Source organism: Neolamprologus multifasciatus, chromosome 3 (assembly GCF_963576455.1).
Source record: "Neolamprologus multifasciatus chromosome 3, fNeoMul1.2, whole genome shotgun sequence".
NCBI classification, from domain to species: Eukaryota; Metazoa; Chordata; class Actinopteri; order Cichliformes; family Cichlidae; genus Neolamprologus; species Neolamprologus multifasciatus.
Window position 1 is genome coordinate 30,172,907 of NC_140441.1, and position 22,083 is coordinate 30,194,989.

Consider the following 22,083-nt stretch of genomic DNA (forward strand, 5'->3'; position numbering starts at 1 on the left):
TTAAAAACCTTTAAGAGTGATGACTCCGTGCAGTAGCGGTTTTTGATACGGGTGACACGGGTGGCATAACGGACATCGGCAAAAAAATTAAAAAAATAAAAAATTGCTCGTACTCAAGCTGCCCTGACATCAGCCAGCGCATATTGGGAATGTCATAGGCACTGATCGGTTTTCTATCGCCCATTTGCTGGGAGTAAGGGCGCCCTCCGTTTGCGAGGTGCGCCTGCTGCTTGCGGCACAGGGAGGCGAGGGCGGCGGGGGATTCTCTGGCTGGCTGGAGCAGCATCTAATAACCATCTTGCAAAATAAAACAAAACAACAAACACGAAAACACCAGACATCATGATACAGGCTTGTAATTTGCGCCGATGTTTTTTCAAAATTCTATACCGAAAAGTGAGCGCGAGAGCCCTCGGTGCGCCTGCTTGCTGCCGAAGTCAAAGTAAACTTTATTGTCATCTACGCCACATACAGTCCAGTATATAGAGAGAAGAGACGACGAGGCTCCAGTTACAGCAGTGCAAGTAAACAAACAATAAATATAAGAAGAGTAAGAAAATAAATATACACTTTAGGACTCGGGGTAAAGGGATCAGTAACAACTGAAAATTTATAATTTACAGTTTGATGATTTAAAGTCTCACACACAACCCGTCGAAAGGGGAGGGGCCCTGCTGCTTCCAAATAGAGCACACTTCATTCATAATGTTGTAAATCCAAGCCCATTGTGTATTCATGATTTGAATCCTGGGTTGCGTGAAATCCCAGAAATAAACCTTAGACAAAGTGAATCTGTGAACTAAGGTGTAGGTCTATTAGGTTATGCTGTGGCGATCCTTGAATTGGGGGATTTGTGTTCATACTGGAGTGCAAAATTAAAACCAATGTAAGATGGACAAGAAAAGTTCAAAGCCATCAGGTGCTCAGTTTAGAAAAAATAGAAAAGAAGAGGAGGAGAAACGAGCAAAAGATAAAGGTAAGCAGATGTGTCATTGGATAATGGCAGGTCATCCTGAAACAATCAGAATCAGAATACTTTATTAATCCCTAAGGAAATTATGTGGGTTACAGTTGCTCCAAGAAGAAATGGTAAAAATAGCAACAGTAACAGACTAAACTCCAAACAATACATTATGTTACAGATTTTAATATTAATTAGTCATTGTCAGTTGTTGATTCTTCCTGTTCTCATTGTATGACGAATTATGATGGCTGTTTGGTAGCCGTTTGCATACAATGCATACTCTCTCTCTCTCTTCATATGTGTGTGTGTGTGTGTGTGTGTGTGTGTGTGTGTGTGTTTCTCTGGCGAAATTCAGTATGGTTTTGACAACAGTTTTATGTTAATGTATAATTCTTAATATGTTTTATGTGTGTGTGTGTGTGTGTGGGGTGGGCGCCAGAGGGAGTGTTCGCCCGGGGCGCCAAACAGGCTAGGACCGCCACTGACTCCGTGCTATGAAAGTTTTTAAAACCTGATTGGAAGACCTCCAAGATACCATTCTCATTTAAAAAAAAATCCATCAATTGGCAGTGTACAATTTTCTCTAAGATTTTAGACATAAAGGACAACTTGGAGATAGGTCTGTAGTTAGCCAATACAGTGTGGTCCAGGGCAGGTTTCTTAAGCAAGGGTTGTACTACCGCATGCTTAAAATTAGCAGGGACTACACCTGATATAAAACTGCTGTTTATAACAGTAAGAACAGCCTGGCCTATGCTAGGAAAAATCTCCTTAAAAAATTGTGGTGGGACAGGATCATTTGGGGAACCAGAGGGCCTCAGGTGGGGAACCAGAGGGCCTCAGGTGGCTGACCACAGTCTCTAAATAAGAAAGAGTCACAGGCTCAAACTGGTTAAAAACAGCAGAGCAAGGGATCAAGACAGAGGGGTCAGACTCAGGGGAAGAAATGAGAGCCTGCGTGGTTGCAACCTTCTCAATGAAAAAACACATAAAATCATTAGACAGTTTATGAGAGGCCTCCAAACAGCCACTTTGTGGAGCAGTTAAGACTGAGTCAACAGATTTAAATAACACACGTGGATTGTGACTGTTGGAGGAAATGATTTTAGAGAAATATTTTCTTTTAGCCTCTTTGACTGTATCCTGATAGAGGCGCCAGCAGTCCTTTAGGATTTGAAGAGACACCTGCAGTTTGTCCCTCTTCCATCTGCGTTCAGCTCTACGACACTCCCTCTTCACAGCCCGAGTGGCGTCATTAAACCAAGGGTCAGTTTTAGCCTTGGGCTTCCTGGTTTTTAATGGTGCCACAGAGTCCAGAATAGTAAGGCAAGAATATTGAAATCAGGAGCTCAGGTCCTCTGTGTCCAAGGGAGTACGATCGGCAGGGATAGACAGCTGGTTAAAAGCAGTTGAGAACTGGGCAGCAGTGAAAGGGTTAATAATCCGACAGCAGCGAACAGGAGCGCTGGTTTGAACTGTAGTGCATGAAAAAACACCATCAAATAATACAGCCATATGGTCAGAGAAAGCAGTGTCCGTCACTTCCATGTTAGACACAGGTAGACTGTGTGACAAGACCAGGTCTAGTGTGTGTACGTGTTCATGTGTGGGACCAGGTACGGACTGGACAAGATTAAAAGAGTCATTGAGGCTTAAAAACTCGTTCACCAGAGGTTTATCAGGGCAGCAGACATGGATATTAAAATCTTCCACAATAAGAACATGATCGTAGTTGGGCATAATCCCAGCTAGAAGTTCTGAAAATTCATTTATGAAATTCTTATTGTATTTAGGGGACGATAAATAACAGCAAAGAACACAGAGTTAGAGCGATTGACGTCAAAACACATGAGCTCAAAGCTGGAAAACGAGGGCTGTAAAACACACTGTTTACATTTAAAATCCTTTTTAAAAACAACCACCATACCTCCTCCTCTCCCTGATGTCCTTGGTGTGTTAAAATAGGAACAACCTGCTGGTAAAAGTTCAGATAAAGTACTGGACTCACCAGTGTTAAGCCAAGTCTCCGTGACACACATGAAGTCCAATTTCCAGAAGGTGAATGACTCATCCAGAATAAAAGATTTGTTCACCAGCGATCTGGCGTTTACCAGCCCAATCCTGACATGAGCCGGGGATGAGGTATAAGCCCCAGCAGCACAGGGAGTCCGACACAGCGGCCTCGGATTGCGGAGGTTCGCCCAGTGCACGTTGAGCTGAGGAGGACAGGGGTCACGGAGGAGTGGCGCGTCATCCTGGCAGACCACAGGGATGAGGCAGGAATCCACGGGGTCCAGGAAATGTCGGTGCACAAAAACTCCAGGAAATAATCTATGTATTCCTTTGACGGTAGTGGGATGGTGCGCTAAAGAGATCTTGAGTTTAGCCAGCCGACCACTGTGCCTACCCCAACGCCTTCGCCGGGGAGGTAGCATGACAGCACGGCATAGGCAAGTCGGGATATGTGACAGCAGCGGACACCAGGAATTCTGTCCTCTGTTAGAAAATGGAGCTGTATTTTGTCCAGAACTTCGGAGGTTCAGAAGCGATTGGCGATCGTACACCACTAATGACCCAATTTTAACTACCTTTTAACAGGAAGAAACCTCCGGCAGAACCAGGCTCAGGGAGGGGCGGCCATCTGCTGCGACCGGTTGGGGTGAGAGAAGGAAGACAGGATAAAAGACATGCTGTGGAAGAGAGACAGAGATTAATAACAGATACGATTCAATACAGAGAGGTCTGTTAATACATAGTGAGTGAGAAAGGTGACTGGAAAGGAAAAACTCAATGCATCATGGGAATCCCCCGGCAGCCTACATCTATTGCAGCATAACTAAGGGAGGATTCAGGGTCACCTGGTCCAGCCCTAACTATATGCTTTAGCAAAAAGGAAAGTTTTAAGCCTAATCTTAAAAGTAGAGATAGTGTCTGTCTCCCGAATCCAAACTGGAAGCTGGTTCCACAGAAGAGGGGCCTGAAAACTGAAGGCTCTCCCTCCCATTCTACTTTTAAATACTCTAGGAACAACAAGTAGGCCTGCAGAGCGAGAGCGAAGTGCTCTAATAGGGTGATATGGAACTACAAGGTCATTAAGATAAGATGGGGCCTGATTATTTAAGACCTTGTATGTGAGGAGCAGGATTTTGAATTCAATTCTGGATTTAACAGGAAGCCAATGAAGGGAAGCCAAAACAGGAGAAATATGCTCTCTCTTTCTAGTCCCTGTCAGTACTCTTGCTGCAGCATTTTGGATTAACTGAAGGCTTTTCAGTGAGTTTTTTGGACATCCTGATAATAATGAATTGCAGTAGTCCAGCCTGGAAGTAATAAATGCATGAACTAGTTTTTCAGCATCACTCTGAGACAGGATATTTCTAATTTTAGAGATGTTGCGCAAATGGAAGAACGCAGTCTTACATATTTGTTTAATATGTGCGTTGAAGGACATGTCCTGGTCAAAAATGACTCCAAGGTTCCTCACAGTGTTACTGGAGGCCAAGGTAATGCCATCCAGAGTAAGAATCTGGTTAGATACCATATTTCTAAGCTTTTCAGCGCCGAGTACAATGACCTCAGTTTTATCTGAGTTAAGAAGCAGAAAGTTAGTGGCCATCCAAGTCTTTATGTCTTTAAGACATTCCTGCAGTTTAACTAATTGGTGTGTGTTATCTGGCTTCATGGACAGATAGAGCTGGGTGTCATCTGCATAGCAGTGAAAATGTATGCTATGTCTTCTAATGATGCTGCCTAGGGGAAGCATGTATAATGTAAACAGAATTGGTCCTAGCACTGAACCCTGTGGAACTCCATAATTAACCTCAGTGTGTGAAGAGGACTCTCCATTTACATGCACAAATTGGAGTCTATTAGATAGATATGATACAAACCACTGCAGTGCAATACCTGTAATACCTACAGCATGTTCTAATCGCTCTAATAGAATATTATGGTCAACAGTATCGAATGCTGCACTAAGGTCAAGAAGGACAAGCACAGAGATGAGTCCACTGTCAGAGGCCATAAGAAGATCATTTGTAACCTTCACTAAAGCTGTTTCTGTGCTGTGATGAGCTCTGAAACCTGACTGAAACTCTTCAAATAAACCATTCCTCTGCAGATGATCTGTTAGCTGTTTGACAACTACTCTTTCAAGGATTTTTGATATGAAAGGAAGGTTGGAGATTGGCCTATAATTAGCTAAGACTGCTGGGTCTAGAGATGGCTTTTTGAGTAAAGGTTTAACTGCAGCCACCTTGAAGGCCTGTGGTACATAGCCGATTATTAGAGATAGGTTGATCATATATAAGATCGAAGAATTAATCAATGGCAGAACTTCTTTGAGCAGTTTTGTAGGAATGGGGTCTAAAAGACACGTTGATGGTTTGGAGGAAGTAATTATTGAAGTTAACTCAAAAAGATCGATCGGAGAAAAAGAGTCTAACTTAACATCAATGGAACTATGAGTAGCTGTCGATAATATTACATCTGTGGGATAATTATTGGTAATTTTTTCTCTAATGATAAAAATTTTATTTGTGAAGAAGTTCATGAAGTCATCACTAGTTAACGTTAAAGGGATGGTTGGCTCAAAAGAGCTCTGACTTTTTGTCAGCCTGGCTACAGTGCTGAAGAGAAACCTGGGGTTGTTCTTATTTTCTTCAATCAGTGATGAGTAGTAAGCTGTTCTGGCTTTGCGGAGGGCTTTCTTATAAAGCAACAAACTATTTCTCCAGGCTAAATGATGATCCTCTAAATTTGTGACACGCCATTTCCTCTCCAGATTACGAGTCATCTGCTTTAGGGTACGTGTTTGAGAATTATATCACGGGGTCATGTACTTCTGATTAGAGACCTTAGTTTTCACTGGAGCTACAGTATCCAGAGTCGTACGTAGTGAGGAGGTGAAATTATTAACAAGATAATCGACCTCTGTTGGGGTAGCGTTCAGATAGCTGCTCTGCTCTGTGTTGGTACAGGGCATTGACGATGATAACAGTGGCTGGATTATATTCTTAAACTTAGTTACAGCGCTTTCAGAAAGACATCTACTTTGATAAAGTCCACTCTCCACTGCTGCGTAATCAATTATTGTAAATGTAAATGTTATCAAGAAATTATCAGACAGGAGAGGGTTTTCAGGAAACACTGTTAAATATTCAGTTTCTATGCCATATGTTAAAACAAGATCTAGAGTGTGATTAAAGTGGTGGGTGGGTTCTTTTACATTTTGAGAGAAACCAATTGAGTCTAACAACAGATTAAATGCCATGTTGAGGCTGTCATTTTTAGCATCTACATGGATGTTAAAATCACCCACAATAATTATTTTATCTGAGCTCAGAACTAAATCAGATATAAAGTCTGAGAAATCAGACAGAAACTCTGTGTAAGGCCCAGGTGGACGATAGATGATAACAAGTAAGACTGGTTTCTGAGTTTACTCCGGCCCGTCTCCTCCACGCTGAGGTACTCGACATCAGAGCTACTCTTTCTGCGCTTCCAGCACCTCTCGACCTTTCCGCCGGCTTTACTGCTACACCCTGGCATCGCCTGGCGCCCGCGTTGAAAGTATTTCCATCGTGGATCCAGACGGAATTACAGGATCAACAGCAGGAATTCGATACCATCCCTGTGGTCATCTCACCGCCGCTCCACTAGGAAGCCTGGTGGACGGACTGCTGACCCTAGTGTGCTTGCTAGCCCTGCCCAGTCGGTTTGCAAAGCTTGCAGCGACTATCCCATTTCCGTCGAATTGCTTAATGTCCGATCCCTCTCCAGCAATTGACCTCTTGTTTATGATCTTCTTAATGATCATAACCTGGACTTTCTATGTCTGACGGAGACCTGGCAGCGTCCAAATGATTTCGCCGATCTCAACCTGACCACTCCGCCTGGATTTGTTTACACCGGCCGGGACGTGGGGGTGGCCTTGCAATCCTGTACAACAGCAAGTATAAGGTATCCTCTCTTTCTGCTCCTGCCTACTCCTTGTTTGAATCCATGCTGATTCAAATTAATGGACCAACCCCCACAGTATTAGTTGCTGTTTACCGTCCACTTAAAATCAACTCTGACTTTTTAACTGATTTTTATAACTTTCTCGCTGAAATCCTACTCTTATCTCCAAATATACTACTGCTGGGTGATTTTAACATCCACATGGACAACACATCAAATTCAGCCACAAGAGATTTTATATCCTGTCTGGACAATTTTGGCTTACATCAATATATGGACGTTCCCATACACTCCAAAGGACACATTTTGGATCTTGTTTGCTGTATTGGTGTCACCCCTAAGAATTGTGCTGTTTTGGACATGCATTTTTCAGACCATAAATTAGTTTTATTCAATGCTAGTCTCCCACTATACAAAAATAAACAAAACCGCTCAATTACTTTTAGAAATATTAGGGGCATTGATCCCGGATAGTGGCTTTCCCTGAAAGACTTCTAGTCGTCCGTGACGACAGCCAGGTGGTGTCCCGGACACCAGGCTTCACGGTCGCGGCTTTACCCTACAAAGCAACAAACACTTCTTTCGTTGGCTCTCCCAGAGAGACGTACAGTAGTTCCAAACTACTCTGCGTATACGGAACACGGTTTACAGCTGGGGTGTCAAACTCAAATATACAGTGGGCCAAAATTCAAAACTGGAACAAGGTCGCGGGCTAACATTAATATGAAATATATTTATTGAAAAAAATCTTCCTCCAGATATAACAAGGAACCTTTTCTTACAGACTCAAATAAGTTTTGCTGAAAAACTGAATATGGAATAAGCAACACTTAATACTGAACGATATATAACTTATATAAAAATATATAACTTAATATTGCACACATGCAAAATTGAAATTCCAATTAAATAACATATCACTGGAATGCATTTCTTAAATAAAAATTGTATTTGCAGCCTTCTGAATTAAATTTTAGCAGTAAACTTTTTCCCCAGGCTAATAATAAATGTAAAAATAAAATAACAATAATAAACCACTTAACTAATAAAAATATCATTAAACGTGAAACCATTCAAGCCCATGTCTGGGAGTAGCAAGACAAATTGCACAAAGAAAATGTTAATTATAGCTCAGTTTGCTACACACTGATCTACTCTGATGCGTCCAAGCCAGATACCTGGCATCTCTTCTTGGATGCTAGTTCCTCAATATCTGGGCTCAGGCTCTGAGCTGAGGAAATCCTCAGGATCGAGTGAAGGTGTTCATCGGTCAGACGTCTCCTGTGAGATGTTTTAACCATCTTCATTGAGGAGAATAGTTGCTCACATAGGTAAGTGCTGCCAAACATGGAGAGCATCTGAGCAGCGTGGGTGCGGAGCCCAGGCATTGTGTCAGGGATGAAATGTGGAAATTGTGAAGCGCCCACAGCATCATACTTTGATTTCAGCGTGTCACTACAGTGGAGTTCAATCAGCTCCCTTTGGAGGTTTGTTGGTGCTTTTGCCACGTCAACTGCAAAAGGATTACTGAGCAGTTCAAATCGACATTTCTGGGCATCAAAGTCGGCAAACCGCCGGGTAAACTCAGTACTGAGTACACAGAGTTTTTCAGCAAACTGTGCACATGGGAACACAGCAGTAGAGATTTGCATGTTCATCGTTTGGCAGCAGGGAAAATGGCCCAGGTTTCCTTGTAGCATCTGATTCTGCCACAGGCACAATTTCTGTGATGATACGCCCCCGTCCCTGAAGCTGCAGGTTCAGCGCATCGAGATGGCTCGTGACATCACACATAAAGGCCAGCTCACACAGAAACTCTTGCTCCCTGAGCTCAGCTGTGTCTTGCCCTTTGCTTTCCAGAAACTGAAATATTTCCTCGCGTAGCTCGAAACATCTGTTCAGTACTTTTCCTCGGCTTAACCACCTCACCTCTGTGTGATACGGCACGTCTCCGTATTCCGAACCACACTCCTCAAGAAAAGATTTGAATTGGCGGTGATTCAGACCTTTGGCTCTTATAAAGTTAACCACTCGTGTTACTGCGGTCATAACATGTTCCATCTTTAGGGCTTTGCCACAAAGTGATTCTTGATGTATGATGCAGTGATAAACAGTCAGCTCACCTGCACAGTTCTCCGCTCGCATCTTCTCCCGTATCCTGCCCACCAGTCCGCTCCTTTGACCGCACATCGCTGGTGCACCATCTGTCGTTAACCCCACAAGTTTTTCCCATGGCAACTTCATTTCAGTTAGACATTTGGAAACCTCTTCAAATATTTCCTTCCCTGTGGTTGTGCCATGCATTGATTTTAATCCTAAAAGTTCTTCCGTAACACAGAGAGTTGAGTCCACACCACGGATGAAGACTGAAAGCTGGGCAGTATCAGAGGCGTTGCTGCTCTCATCCACAGCGAGGGAGAATGCAACAAAACTGTTTCCCTTCTCCATCAGCTGGTTATTTAGATTGTTGGCAAGTTCACGTGTGCGATCAGCTACTGTGTTTCTGCTCAGGCTAACATTTGAAAATGCTTGCTTCTTCTCTGGGCACACAACGTCGCAAACTTTCATCATACAACTTTTCACAAACTCTCCCTCACTGAAGGGCCGGGCTGATTTTGCGATCTCTGCTGCCACAACAAAACTAGCCTTTACAGCAGCCTCACTTTGTAATATGGCTTTTTTAAACATAGTCTGTTGTGAAACAAAACTTCTTTTCATCTCTTCTGCTTTCCGGCGCCTTTGAGTCATGTCCAGGTCCTTGTACTTCTCTTGGTGTTTCGTTTCATAGTGTCGTCTAATGTTGTACTCCTTGGATATAGCCACATGAGCTCCACATACAAGACAAACAGGTCTATCTTTTACATAGGTAAACAGATATTCTGTCTCCCACCTGTCCAGAAAGCTCTTGTTTTCGTTCTTTCTTTTCGCCATTTTGGGAGAGGTAGCGCGGCAGTATTCGCACGGTTGCTATGACTACGGTCAACAGAGGAGAGGGCGTTAATGGGTCCTGTCCTGACTGACGCGCCAAAACGCCAACAGAGCATTCTAGGATTTGTAGTATTAGCAGTACATGCGCTGTATAAGACCGGCGGGCCAGCTCTAATAGTAGTTTGGTATGGCCTCGCGTAATTAATGTAATTAGGCTGTGGGCCAAATTTGGCCCGCGGGCCAGAGTTTGACACCTATGGTTTACAGGGCTGTCCCCTTTGTACTTACGTGAAGTCGTTACCGCGTGGTCTCAGTCTTGAATCCGTAGATCCGTGCCCGCTGGGGGGAAGGCAGACGCTATCCAACCAGCCTGGCAGCAAATCTTGTGCCCTAGGTCTTTTGATAAGTATTCCTAGAGTCCTGGCTGACGTCAGACTTCGGTCCGTCATTCTCCTCCCCGATGAACTAGGATCCGGCTCGAAGGACCAATTTAAGGTCACAGTTTTACCCCTGATACTGCTGGATAAACAGAAACTCACCCAGGAACGAGGTCACACAGAGCTCAAATTTTCACTCACCGCGAGGGAAGCCGTTGTCTCCAAATCACTTCAACTTGCTTCCCTCTGCAAGCTGCTTTTATTGTTTATACTCATGAATATTCATGAAGCTTGTTGCTATGTTAGCTAAGACAGAATATATGGTTACAAAGCGTGTTGTGCAAGCGTTGTTATACGATGTGAATGCAGCCTCCCATGATGTTGTCGTTATCTTGTGACGCCAGGTGGCTTCCTTTACTGAGTGCAGTCTGTTCTTCTCAAGGCTGCTTGTTCCCTTTATGAAGTTCATGCACATGCTCATATGCGTAGGTTACATAGGGAGCAAGCCAAGCCATTTTAGTTTTTTAAATGGCAACCTATAACATTTTAACTCTAATATAAACCTGTTGTTAGAAATAAGGGTGTATTTGTGTTCTTGTTTCCTTTTTTTTGTCTATTTCTGGCTTTCGTCTTTGCTGTTATTCATTTTTGTCATTCACTAGAAAATGAAAATTTTAAAACCATAATTTTCCTCCACAGATGTTTCTTCATGTCCAACAACAACTCCTGGTATGAGAACATTCTTCTTGCTTCTTTAAAGTATTTTTTGCAGTAAACGTCATTAAAAAATGTGTAGTCACTGTACTTATTAATCTTTAAGCATTGATCTTCAAGCATTCAAATCAGGTTCTAACCGTGACTTGTTGTCATGATCTGTGTGTAGTGACTGAACAAATTTGATTGTAGATATAAGCAGAAACAAGCTTATTGTTTTAGTGTGTCTGAAGTGTCTCTCCCTTAGCAAAATAGTGAGGATTTTGGTAATCTGGGAGGCACTCTCAAATGACCTGTAGAGTTGCTGCACCAAGTTCTGAAATCGACTGCAGCAGGACTATATTATTATTAGTTGTAGTAGTAGTAGTAGTGTTAATTAGTGGTGCAACGGATCAAAAATGTCATGGTTTGGATCGGATCACGGTTTTAAGTCACGGATTGGATCAATTTTTGCATCAGTAAAAAAAAAAAATTAAAAAAATTAACATTTACTTATTGAAGTCTTTTTTGCCTGTTCAAAACATTCAACTCAAGACTCATTCCATGCAATTATTAAAAAAAAGCAATTATGGTTCAATATAGGGCAGTATAAGGCTTTGTATCTACCACTCAATTCAATTAAATTTTATTTATAAATCGCCAAATCACAACAACAGTCGCCTCAAGGTGCTTTATATTGTAAGGTAGACCCTACAATAATACATACCGCTCATTATATTGCACTCCGCTGTGATATAATGAGCTGTCACGGTCACGTAGCTTTCTGTTGCTACACCCATTTGTAGTAGTTAGGGCAACAGAAGATGCCTGGGACAGTTCAGCCACAACTTAAATCTCTTCCTGCTCATACATGCTTGAAACGATCTTGCCACTAAAGTGGACGCAAACAGGATATCATAGCATGGCTCAAGCACGTTCATCAGTTTAAACCCCTTGTTTTGCACAATGAAATACGGCCTCCCGTCTGCAGCTAAACACCCCAATAGCTTTTGTAATAGCTTTAGCCTGGTCAAATGGGCGGCAAAGGGCTGCTTAAATACCGCAAACTCCTCTGCTCCTCCACTTGGACCGCTAGCGCTGGCCATAACTATCACTTGGCAGACCCACCACGCCCACCATACACATACTTTTTTTTCTTCTTTTTCGAATCTTTGGATCACGTGCGTGCCGAACCGTGGAGTGGGATCAGTTCGGATTACGGATCAACCGTGATCTGTTGCACCACTAGTATTAATGTTAAGCAATTATCTTCAAGCTGTTCACTGAAAGCAATTCCAGGGTGCAGCAGACACAGAATAAAGATCATAGTTTTACCAGCCAACTTTGGAGTTATTCTTACAAAAATATTTATTGATATCTTCAAGAAAACTTTTTCACATTTTCATTTTATGTTTGACTTTGGTCATCAATATATACGTCATCCCAATTTTGATTTATTTATATTCTTCAATGCCGTAATTCTTTCTTGTGTTCTTAGCCTTACTATTTTTAAGGTGGTTCACTCACACTAAATGAACACTTAACATCTGAATCATGTATAATCCAAAAAAAATAGGGAGATGATAACTTCAATAAGTCAAAAGAAATCCACTTGTTATTGAAAAATGAGCATTCGGAAAATCAATTTTGTCAATAAGGATAGTACTGTCTTTGGTAATCTGACTAGGTTTACTAGGTCACTTGAAACCGATGATTTAATGTTTTTAAATAATTTCCAATTTCAACAAGATTTATATAAATGCTTCTACTATTTAAATGCAATATGCAAATACTATTACATTTCTTCTTGAATAACATTTAGAATATAATTCATCATTATTATAAACATTTGCATCAAAATAAATGTTGTTTTCAAAATTAAATAATTTATGTTTGATTGGAGCAGCTGCAGCTGCCCAGCCAAGGAAACTCATGTCTTTAAGCTGATGCCAGAGGAGGTTTGGACCTCAGTAGTTATTGAGTTAGTGGGCTCTTTAGTATGAGCCATCCTTTCATAAATGTTTGAAAAAGGTGGACTGCATGGCTAGATACTGTTTTTTACACCTGTGACAATGGAGCTGAAAAAAAATCTAAATAAAAAAATTAAGAGGTGTGGCCCTTCGCTTCCCTACTACTTCTGGTCTTGTATGTCTCAATAGAAGAAAAAACATGTCAGATAAATGTTGTGCTTGTTCATAAACAATATATGTAAACATTGTTTCTCATTATTGTGAAAGAGTTTTGTGATGATTTTCTTCTTGTCTCCTCTACAGAGCCAGTGGAGTTTAATATAGACTTTAACTTACTTTTCCCAATATCCAGTCTGTCCCCAAATTTCATTGATCTGTTTAGAGGCTATGTGGAAAATATGACTTTCCCCCAAACAATCACTGGATCTTTAATCGTAGAAGACTTGAACTTCACCACATGTAAGAATTTTGTGCTCAGTCACATTTAAATGTGTTCATACTCTGGTGCATGATTTATGAGCTGTGTTTGGTGATTGTCTTAAATGTCTTTATCAGGGTGCTATCCAAACTCCACTGGAGGACTGCAGTGTCAATGTGAGGACCAGTTTGCCTGGTCATGTGACAAGTGTGGCCTTTACGGTGCATGCAGTAATGTCACCTCGCACACCTGTGAATGCATCAAAGGGCTTCCTCCTGGTGGAGAGTTCTGTGAACCAATCGAAAGTAAGCTTCTGTCATGGCGAGTTTCTAACTCTTTGCTCTGCAGCACACGCACTGCAAAAGTGCAAATTAACCAACCAAAGATAGTTATACTTTGGTTTGTTTGTTTTTGTCTTTTTACAATATGACAAAAGAACTTTAGCTTTAACTTTTCTGTTCCAGTCCTCTCTATCTTAGGTCTTTCTCTCTATTTTATTTTTTGCATATTAAGGTTTTTTTTCTCTTCATAGGAAACAGGAATGGTATATTTACCGTAGCAAGATACCCTACGATCCAAACTGCACAGACAAATTTTGTATTTGCTTACATTTGTTGAGCTTACTTGAAAATCTCATGACACCTGAAAAAAGTTACTCTATTGATTCTCACTTCTCTTGAGCAGTGCTGCTAAATGCATAGTGTTGACTCCAACTTAATTACTAATTTCCACCATGACCACATAGCCATGATGAGAAGGGCAAAATGGTTGTTTTGAGGGTGTACACAGGACTGTGGGATGGCATTACTTTCCTATTAGGCAAGTATCTCCAAGCTGTCCACTGAAAGCAAAACCAGACTGCAGACAACAAAGAGTTAAATAATAGTGCAATTAATTGATCTTGCACAAATTTTATTTAATAAACTTTGTGCCCAAGCTTCATTACTGATTGTTCCCATCCAATTATAATTATAGGTCTGAGGTTATTTCAAAACATTAAGACATGAGTGTATTTTATTTCTTCAAAAAGGGAGCTGGTTCCATGGTTTCACTGAGGAGGAGTCTGAAAACTGAAGGCTCTGCCTCCATTCTGCTTTTAAATATCTTGCACTCTGCAGTAACGTCACCTCACAAACCTGTAGGTACATAAAAGGGCTTCCTCTCACTGGAGAGCTCTGTGAACTGACCACAAGTAAGCAAGATGAAGGTAGATAAGGGAGATCACAACACAGATGAAAACACAGGGCTTAAATACACAGAGGGAGCAATCAGGGAATGGGAAACAGGAGGGAAACACAGCTGCGGCAAATCAGGGCTAACGAGACAAGGGAAGCCAATCCAGATACATTAACATGAGACATGGACCTTCAAAGTAAAACAGGAAACATAACACAGAAACGCACAGGGATCACAGACAGAAAACCAGAACACTAAAACTCTAACAAAACCCACACAAAGAACCTAAACTAGGAATAATCCTATAACCCATAAGGAAAAGCTAGAATATAATGAAATAAACAAAATCAAAGAACCAAAACCACAAAACACTGGATCAATGACCCAGGCACCCTAACAAATAGTTGAACCTGAGGAGCCTGGCAGGTTGAGTCCTGCCATCCACAGCTGTTAATGGAAGCTCCAACCTATATCTGTACATTTGTTCATATAACTGGGTCAGTTTTAGTTGCCTGGAAAGGAGTGACACCAAAACAGATCTACATATTAAATTATGTTGTTTACATTAAATCATCCAATGTCGAGGCACAACCTATCATTCTCTCAACCCTCCCAGTCTAAACTCTAAAATCACTTTAATACATTTTCTATTTTATTCTTAACATAGAAATTCCATCACATTTCCTTCCTTCTAAGGGAGAGTTCTGTAAACTAATCACAAGTAAGCACTGAAATCTTCCAGCTGTTGCAAAAGATAAGTGCTTTCACCAAAAACATTAATAGATGTGTCTGACCAGCACAACATAGAATTATGGTTACTTAGAATCATTTATTAAACATATGCTTCAGCTTGAACCTTTTGTTGTTAGAAACGAGGGTGTGTTCTTTTTTCCGTTTTTGTCTGTCTTTCATTTGTTTTTTTCTTCTTTGCCATTAATCATTTTTATCATTCACTAGAAAATGAACATTTTAAAGCCATAATTTTCCTCCATAGATGTTTCTTCATGTCCAACAACAACTCCTGGTATGTGAACATTCTTCTTGCTTCTTTGTTCATTCTTTAAAGTATTTTTTCCCAGTAAATTTCATTACAAAGATGTGTAGTCATTTTACTTACAAACTGTACTTAAACAATCTTTCAACAATTCAATTTGTGTTAATAATTTATATAGCTTCAAATATAAATTTAAGCTACCTTTACTGACCAAAGCTTATACGGGGATAATATATAACCACAGCACTTGAAGTGTTTTGCTTCATCTCTTTAAAGCAAATACTTGATATTAAAGACATAATATGTAATTTTGCAAGGATGATGTAAATTACATATTATGGTTGCATTTGAAAAAAATAATTTGAAGAATAGAAATGTATGCTGAAATCTAAACTGTTGCTTCGTTTCCTGTTTCCAAAGTCACAACACCATCAACAACATCACCTACACCAACATACAGTAAGACGTTGGAAATGTATAGTGAAGAATGAATGTCTTTGTGTGACCTCCAGATTATGACTTGCACTATTAAATCTAAAAAAAAAAAATCAATCACTTTTGTTTCAACAATACAGCTCTTTAAATGATCTAGAATCATATGTGACTTGTGACTCAATTAGCTGTTAGGGTTAGGTTCATTCTTTAAAGTATTTTTTTCCCAGTAAATTTCATTACAAAGATGTGTAGTCATTTTACTTACAAACTGTACTTAAACAATCTTTCAACAATTCAATTTGTGTTAATAATTTATATAGCTTCAAATATAAATTTAAGCTATCTTTACTGACCAAAGCTTATACGGTGATAATATGTAACCACAACACTTGAAGTGTTCTGCTGCATGTCCTTAAAGCAAACACCTGATATTCAAAACATAATATATAAGTTGCAACAGACATAATATGTAATGTTGCACGGATGATGTACATTAGATTTTGTGGCTGCATTGGAAAATATGGATTTGAAAGATAAAAAAGTATGCTAAAATCTAAATTGCTGCTGTTTCCATAGTTATAACACCATCAACCCCACCCTTTACTACAGCAACAACCGGTATGGCCTTTGAAATGTAACGTGAAGAATAAATGTCCTTGTGTGAGCTCCAGATTATCAGTTGCACTGTAAAATCTAAAACATGAATGACTTTTGTTGTACCAACATAGCTATTTATAATCCAAAAAATAGGGAGATGATAACTTCAATAAGTCAAAAAAATCCACTTGTTATTGAAAAATGAGCATTCGGAAAATCAATTTTGTCAATAAGGATAGTACTGTCTTTGGTAATCTGACTAGGTTTACTAGGTCACTTGAAACCGATGATTTAATGTTTTTAAATAATTTCCAATTTCAACAAGATTTATATAAATGCTTCTACTATTTAAATGCAATATGCAAATACTATTGCATTTCTTCTTGAATAACATTTAGAATATAATTCATCATTATAATAAACATTTGCATCAAAATAAATGTTGTTTTCAAAATTAAATAATTTATGTTTGATTGGAGCAGCTGCAGCTGCCCAGCCAAGGAAACTCGTGTCTTTTTTTTGATGATTTTCTTCTTGTCTCCTCTACAGAGCCAGTGGAGTTTAATATAGACTTGAACTTACTTTTCCCAATATCCAGTCTGCCCCCAAATTTCATTGATCTGTTTAGAGGCTATGTGGAAAATATGACTTTCCCCCAAACAATCACTGGATCTTTAATCGTAGAAGACTTGAACTTCACCACATGTAAGAATTTTGTACTCAGTCACATTTAAATGTGTTCATACTCTGGTGCATGATTTATGAGCTGTGTTTGGTGATTGTCTTAAATGTCTTTATCAGGGTGCTATCCAAACTCCACTGGAGGACTGCAGTGTCAATGTGAGGACCAGTTTGCCTGGTCATGTGACAAGTGTGGCCTTTACGGTGCATGCAGTAATGTCACCTCCCAAACCTGTGAATGCATCCAAGGGCTTCCTCCTGGTGGAGAGTTCTGTGAACCAATTTCAAGTAAGGATTCAGCAAATAATTTTTACGTGACCAGAGTGTGGTTATATACTCACAGAATGTATTCAAATATGTCTTGAATAAATTAATTTGTTTTGGACTTTGGCGTTAATTTCCTTCTTTTTCTGTGGATTTTGATTTATTCTCCACAGCTTTTAATCCATGTCCAACTATTACAACTACATCGTCAATACCAACAATTCCAAACACAACAACAAACACAACATCGACGACATCAACAACATCAACAACAACAACATCAACAACAACACCAACATCAACAACAACACCAACAACAAACACAACATCGACGACAACACCAACATCAACAACAACATCAACACCAACGTCAACAACAACACCAACATCAACAACACCAACAACAAACACAACATCGACGGCAACACCAACATCAACAACAACATCAACACCAACGTCAACAACAACACCAACAACAAACACAACATCGACGACAACACCAACATCGACGACAACACCAACATCAACAACAACAACAACAACAACTACACCAATGACACAGACATTTGAAATAACTATGGATGTTGAATTCAAGGAAGCATACAAGGAGGAAACCAATGACTTTCACATAACTGTTAGAGACATTGTAAGTCTTTATTTTCTGTTTTTCTGTGTCATTTAGTTTTCTTGTGTTCTCAATCTACTAACTGTATGGGATATTTATTTCTTGTGTTTTGTCATTGTCTCAAACAGATCAGTGGTGAAGGAACAAACCAAGGAATAGAAACAAAATTAATTAATTTCCGGTAACTCACAATGTCTTTTTTTTATTAACTTAACTATTCCTAACAAGGTTTTTTTTTCTTCCTCTTCTACTCCTTTTATAGTATGGTTATTGAAACATTCCACCTGTTTTTGCAAAGTCCTTTCACAAAACTGATATTTTAGTGTTAACTAGTTATGGGGGGATATTATCATCCTAACCCGATGAGATTAGTTAACAACCTCCAAGAACTACTGGTGTGTTGAAGGCACTGAATTCGAAACCAGGTGACCTAAAGAAAAAGAAATGATTATGCCTAAGTTGAAAACCTACACCCTCTGTGGCTGAATTTTAGGACTACGTGAAGGGAAAGTCTACTACATCATTACGTATAATCCCGAGTGTGACAATCACTAAAAACCTACCAGGTCCTTGAGTCCTTGAGTGAGGAGAGAGAGAGGAAGAGACTAAGATCAAAGCAGACTAGAGAGAAGTCATCTAGCTATTGAAATTACAGAAAGGTGTGATGAAGAAAGAAGTACACAAAAGAGGAAAGAAGTACAACAAGCTTTATATACCTGGGCCCTTAAAAACTGTCATGGTGCATTTTCTTTTTATTCCAAAAGCACCCTGAGATAACTTTCTCCAGTATGAGTAAAGTACCCCTATGCATCCTGGAGAGCACCTGAAGTTACACAGAGGACTCCCACCTGAAGTGGGCAAGCCTTGGGTGCAGGCGGAGCAACAGGTGGGTGCTTTTGTCAGCTCCGGGGACCTCCGAGAGCCAGCTGGGTCCCGCGGACAATGCGCTTGTAGTTGGCAGCATGCCACGACTTCCAGTGGAGCTCTTCCTCCAGCTGAGTGAAAGCTGCCTCCCGTCTGCTGAGTCCATTATATGGTCAGGTCGTTCTGTCACAGTCTGACTGAGGCAGACTGCATGTATTGTGAAGAAGGACTCAAAAGCAGACCAAAACAGAATGTGAAACGTGACGTGGAATAAGAAAAAACGAGCCATTTATTAAGGCTCAAAATAAACTAAAACTCAAAACGCTGGGTCAAAAGATCCTACTGACACTATTCTTCAGTTGTTAAGATTTAAGATGAGATTTATTATCTGCGAAAGTGTCCCCATTCATTTTGAAATAATTTTTTCATTGAATTTTTCTGAAGTTAGGCACTTCATTTGAAGGCCGCAATTTTCACATTTTATTTTCTGTTATTTTTAAACGGAGCCTTACGTTTAATGAGAATGCTGTGGAGGGTGAATGCAACATAGGTCCCAGCGGTAATCAGAGCACTCAGGGCAGCAATTCCTAAACTGAGCAAAAGGGTCCAGCTGATCCCAGCAACGACATCTGAGGTCTACATCTAGAAGTGGGCAGTCCTTGGAACATCAAAGATCCTGCAAAGGACCCTCAAGCCTGCAGGCATTTGGCAGAGGACCTGAGCTTGAAGGGTCAAGACTGCCCACAGGGCGAGTCGGAAACTGATCATGTTAAACATTTCATAACCTACAAAAGCCTTTAAACGAAGTCCTCGGGGTGTTCTTTTGTCACGTCGGCTATGACAGACGTGCGGAGTGGAGAGAGTGTGGACCCAAATGCAGACACTGACAACAAACTTAAACCGAAAACATTCTTTTAACTGGGGCAGAATGAATAAAAATACAGGAATACAATGACTAAACTAATATGACCTAAACAGAGAGGAAACTAGAAACAAGTAAAACGAAACTAAACAACTGAAACTATAACTATGGACTATGGGACCCTTAGACCTGCAGTGAGTGATACACAGACAACCCACCAGCAAACAGCAGAAGATAAAGGGCGTAAATACACAGAGGGATAATGAGGGAATTAGACACAGGAGGAGAGCGCAGCTGGCAGTAATCACACATAACGAGACAGGGAGGAAGCAAAACTGAAAACACTAGCATAGGACATGAGACCGTCAAAGTAAGAGGAAACACGAGAGGCACAGAAATATGGATTTAACAGTGAAACAAGGAGAAGCACAGGCATGAAAACATAACTTGACTAGATGTGACACAAGGAAGACAGGAGTGGCACAGAGACAGAAACCTAAACATTATAAACTATAAATAACATAAGCAGGAAACAAGAGCGACAATCAAAACCACGAAAAACAACAAAACTGTCATGGTTGGCTGTGTGGCAAGCAGGCAGGAGTGGTGGACCCAAAATGCAGGACTCTTAGGAAACGAGGTTTCAACTGAAAATGCAGCTTTATTGCTGGAACAAAACTTCAACATAAAATAAAACTCACAAAAGCAAACAAAAATCTAAACTGAGGTGCAGGAGGACTGGAAATCATGAACACACAGCAAGTTGAGGGTACGACGCGACAGGGAGCACAGGAAAACACAGGGCTTAAATACACAGGGGAGTAATTAGGAAATGGGCAACAGGAGGGAGACACAGCTGGGAGAATTTAGGCTAACGAGACAGGAGAAAGGTAAAACTGAACACATTGACATGAGACCAGAACGGACGCTGAACTTGGCTGGCAGACTCACGAGCAGACACAGTGACACCATGGACAGACAGAGGGACACAGGCAGGCAGGAAACAAACACACAGCAACCCTAAACAAAAGACAAGGCAGAATAAACAAGAATATAAAGAAACACAAAACAGCAAGTCCTCAGACTCAGGACCATGACAAAAACCAAGAACTAAATAAAAAAACAGAAAACATTGGGTCCCAGACCCAGTACCGTGACATCTTTGGCCCACTGTTGGCCATTGTGGCCCATGAATATCAACCTGTTAATGCAAGATATCTGGCTTCACTAACAAATGGACTGAATGCTTGGTTTGCTTTGGCAGCAAGATGAAGAGTGCTGGCCAAAGGCTGCGCTTTGTCACTGATTCTGTTTATTACCTTCAGCCATGAAGTGTACAATATATTTTATTTAATAAACTAGGAGGAAAGAATAAAAAGATATTAAAACAGTAAACGTAGGTTACTTTTATGTGATGAAATTTCTTAATCTATCCTGCCTCATCACAACGAAGACTTCACTGTAAACATTTCCATCTGTTAAATTGTAAATTAATGTGACTGAGGGAAAACTCAACATGCAGTAAAACTGTCTCTACTACTCATTCTAAAAACATATAATCTGGAAATAGTCTGACATTTAGCCTTTACCCAGTAGAGAAAAAATTAATTGTTAATTAATTGCAATTTACTGTAATTTTTTTGTTTTTGCCATAACTAAAGCCATTTGATGTTTTTGTTATTTGAGATGAAACTTGTTTGGCCTGTGTGAGTGGACACACTGCATGTGAGAACTTAAGAGTTGGCAACTCTTTTGTGGATACATTTTTTTAAAGGAATTCTGTTCTCTATTGCAGGAGTGGAAGTACCATTGCCCAATATCAAGTCATTGCTCCCCTTTCTGAAATACCAAACATTCCGAGATTAAATTTAAAAATATCTAAAAACCTGGCAAAATTATATCCTGTAATATTTGAGGGTAAGGTAGTTTTTTACATTTATGCTTTCAAATGTTGTGAATATCTGTTGGTCCAGATAGTTGTTTAATAATTGTGTGACATTTTTGTCCTTAAAGCCTCGGGTCCCCTGACATTTTCGCCAAATGATGGATTTTATGAGCAACCAGTGACTGTCACATGTGGCCCTCCACCAGGGAATCTCAATTTTGGCAATGTCTCAGCAGCAGAGTGGAGACGTAATACGGTGCTCATATCTGATAAGATAAGAGAACACAGAATTTAATTGAGGATGGAAAATCAACCTTAACCGTGTCGAGGTTTATTAGCGCTGACAATGGTAAGAAATGGATTGATACATTTAATAAGAATACATTTTT

At 40.2% G+C, this 22,083-nt stretch overlaps 1 protein-coding gene across 1 annotated transcript in view; it reads left to right on the plus strand.

Annotated features, from left to right (window-relative positions):
* LOC146522503 (uncharacterized) overlaps positions 1-22,083 on the plus strand; it is a 36,778-nt gene that overhangs the window by 13,789 nt on the left and 906 nt on the right. Inside the window, exons 5-15 of the mRNA XM_085144553.1 lie at positions 10,930-10,959; positions 13,197-13,352; positions 13,449-13,616; positions 15,482-15,511; positions 15,902-15,940; positions 17,063-17,218; positions 17,315-17,482; positions 17,632-18,104; positions 18,212-18,264; positions 21,605-21,726; positions 21,823-22,043. Coding sequence (XP_085000679.1) covers positions 10,930-10,959; positions 13,197-13,352; positions 13,449-13,616; positions 15,482-15,511; positions 15,902-15,940; positions 17,063-17,218; positions 17,315-17,482; positions 17,632-18,104; positions 18,212-18,264; positions 21,605-21,726; positions 21,823-21,989 — 1,562 coding nt within the window. The 3' untranslated portion in view covers positions 21,990-22,043. The remainder of the gene's footprint in view (positions 1-10,929; positions 10,960-13,196; positions 13,353-13,448; positions 13,617-15,481; positions 15,512-15,901; positions 15,941-17,062; positions 17,219-17,314; positions 17,483-17,631; positions 18,105-18,211; positions 18,265-21,604; positions 21,727-21,822; positions 22,044-22,083) is intronic.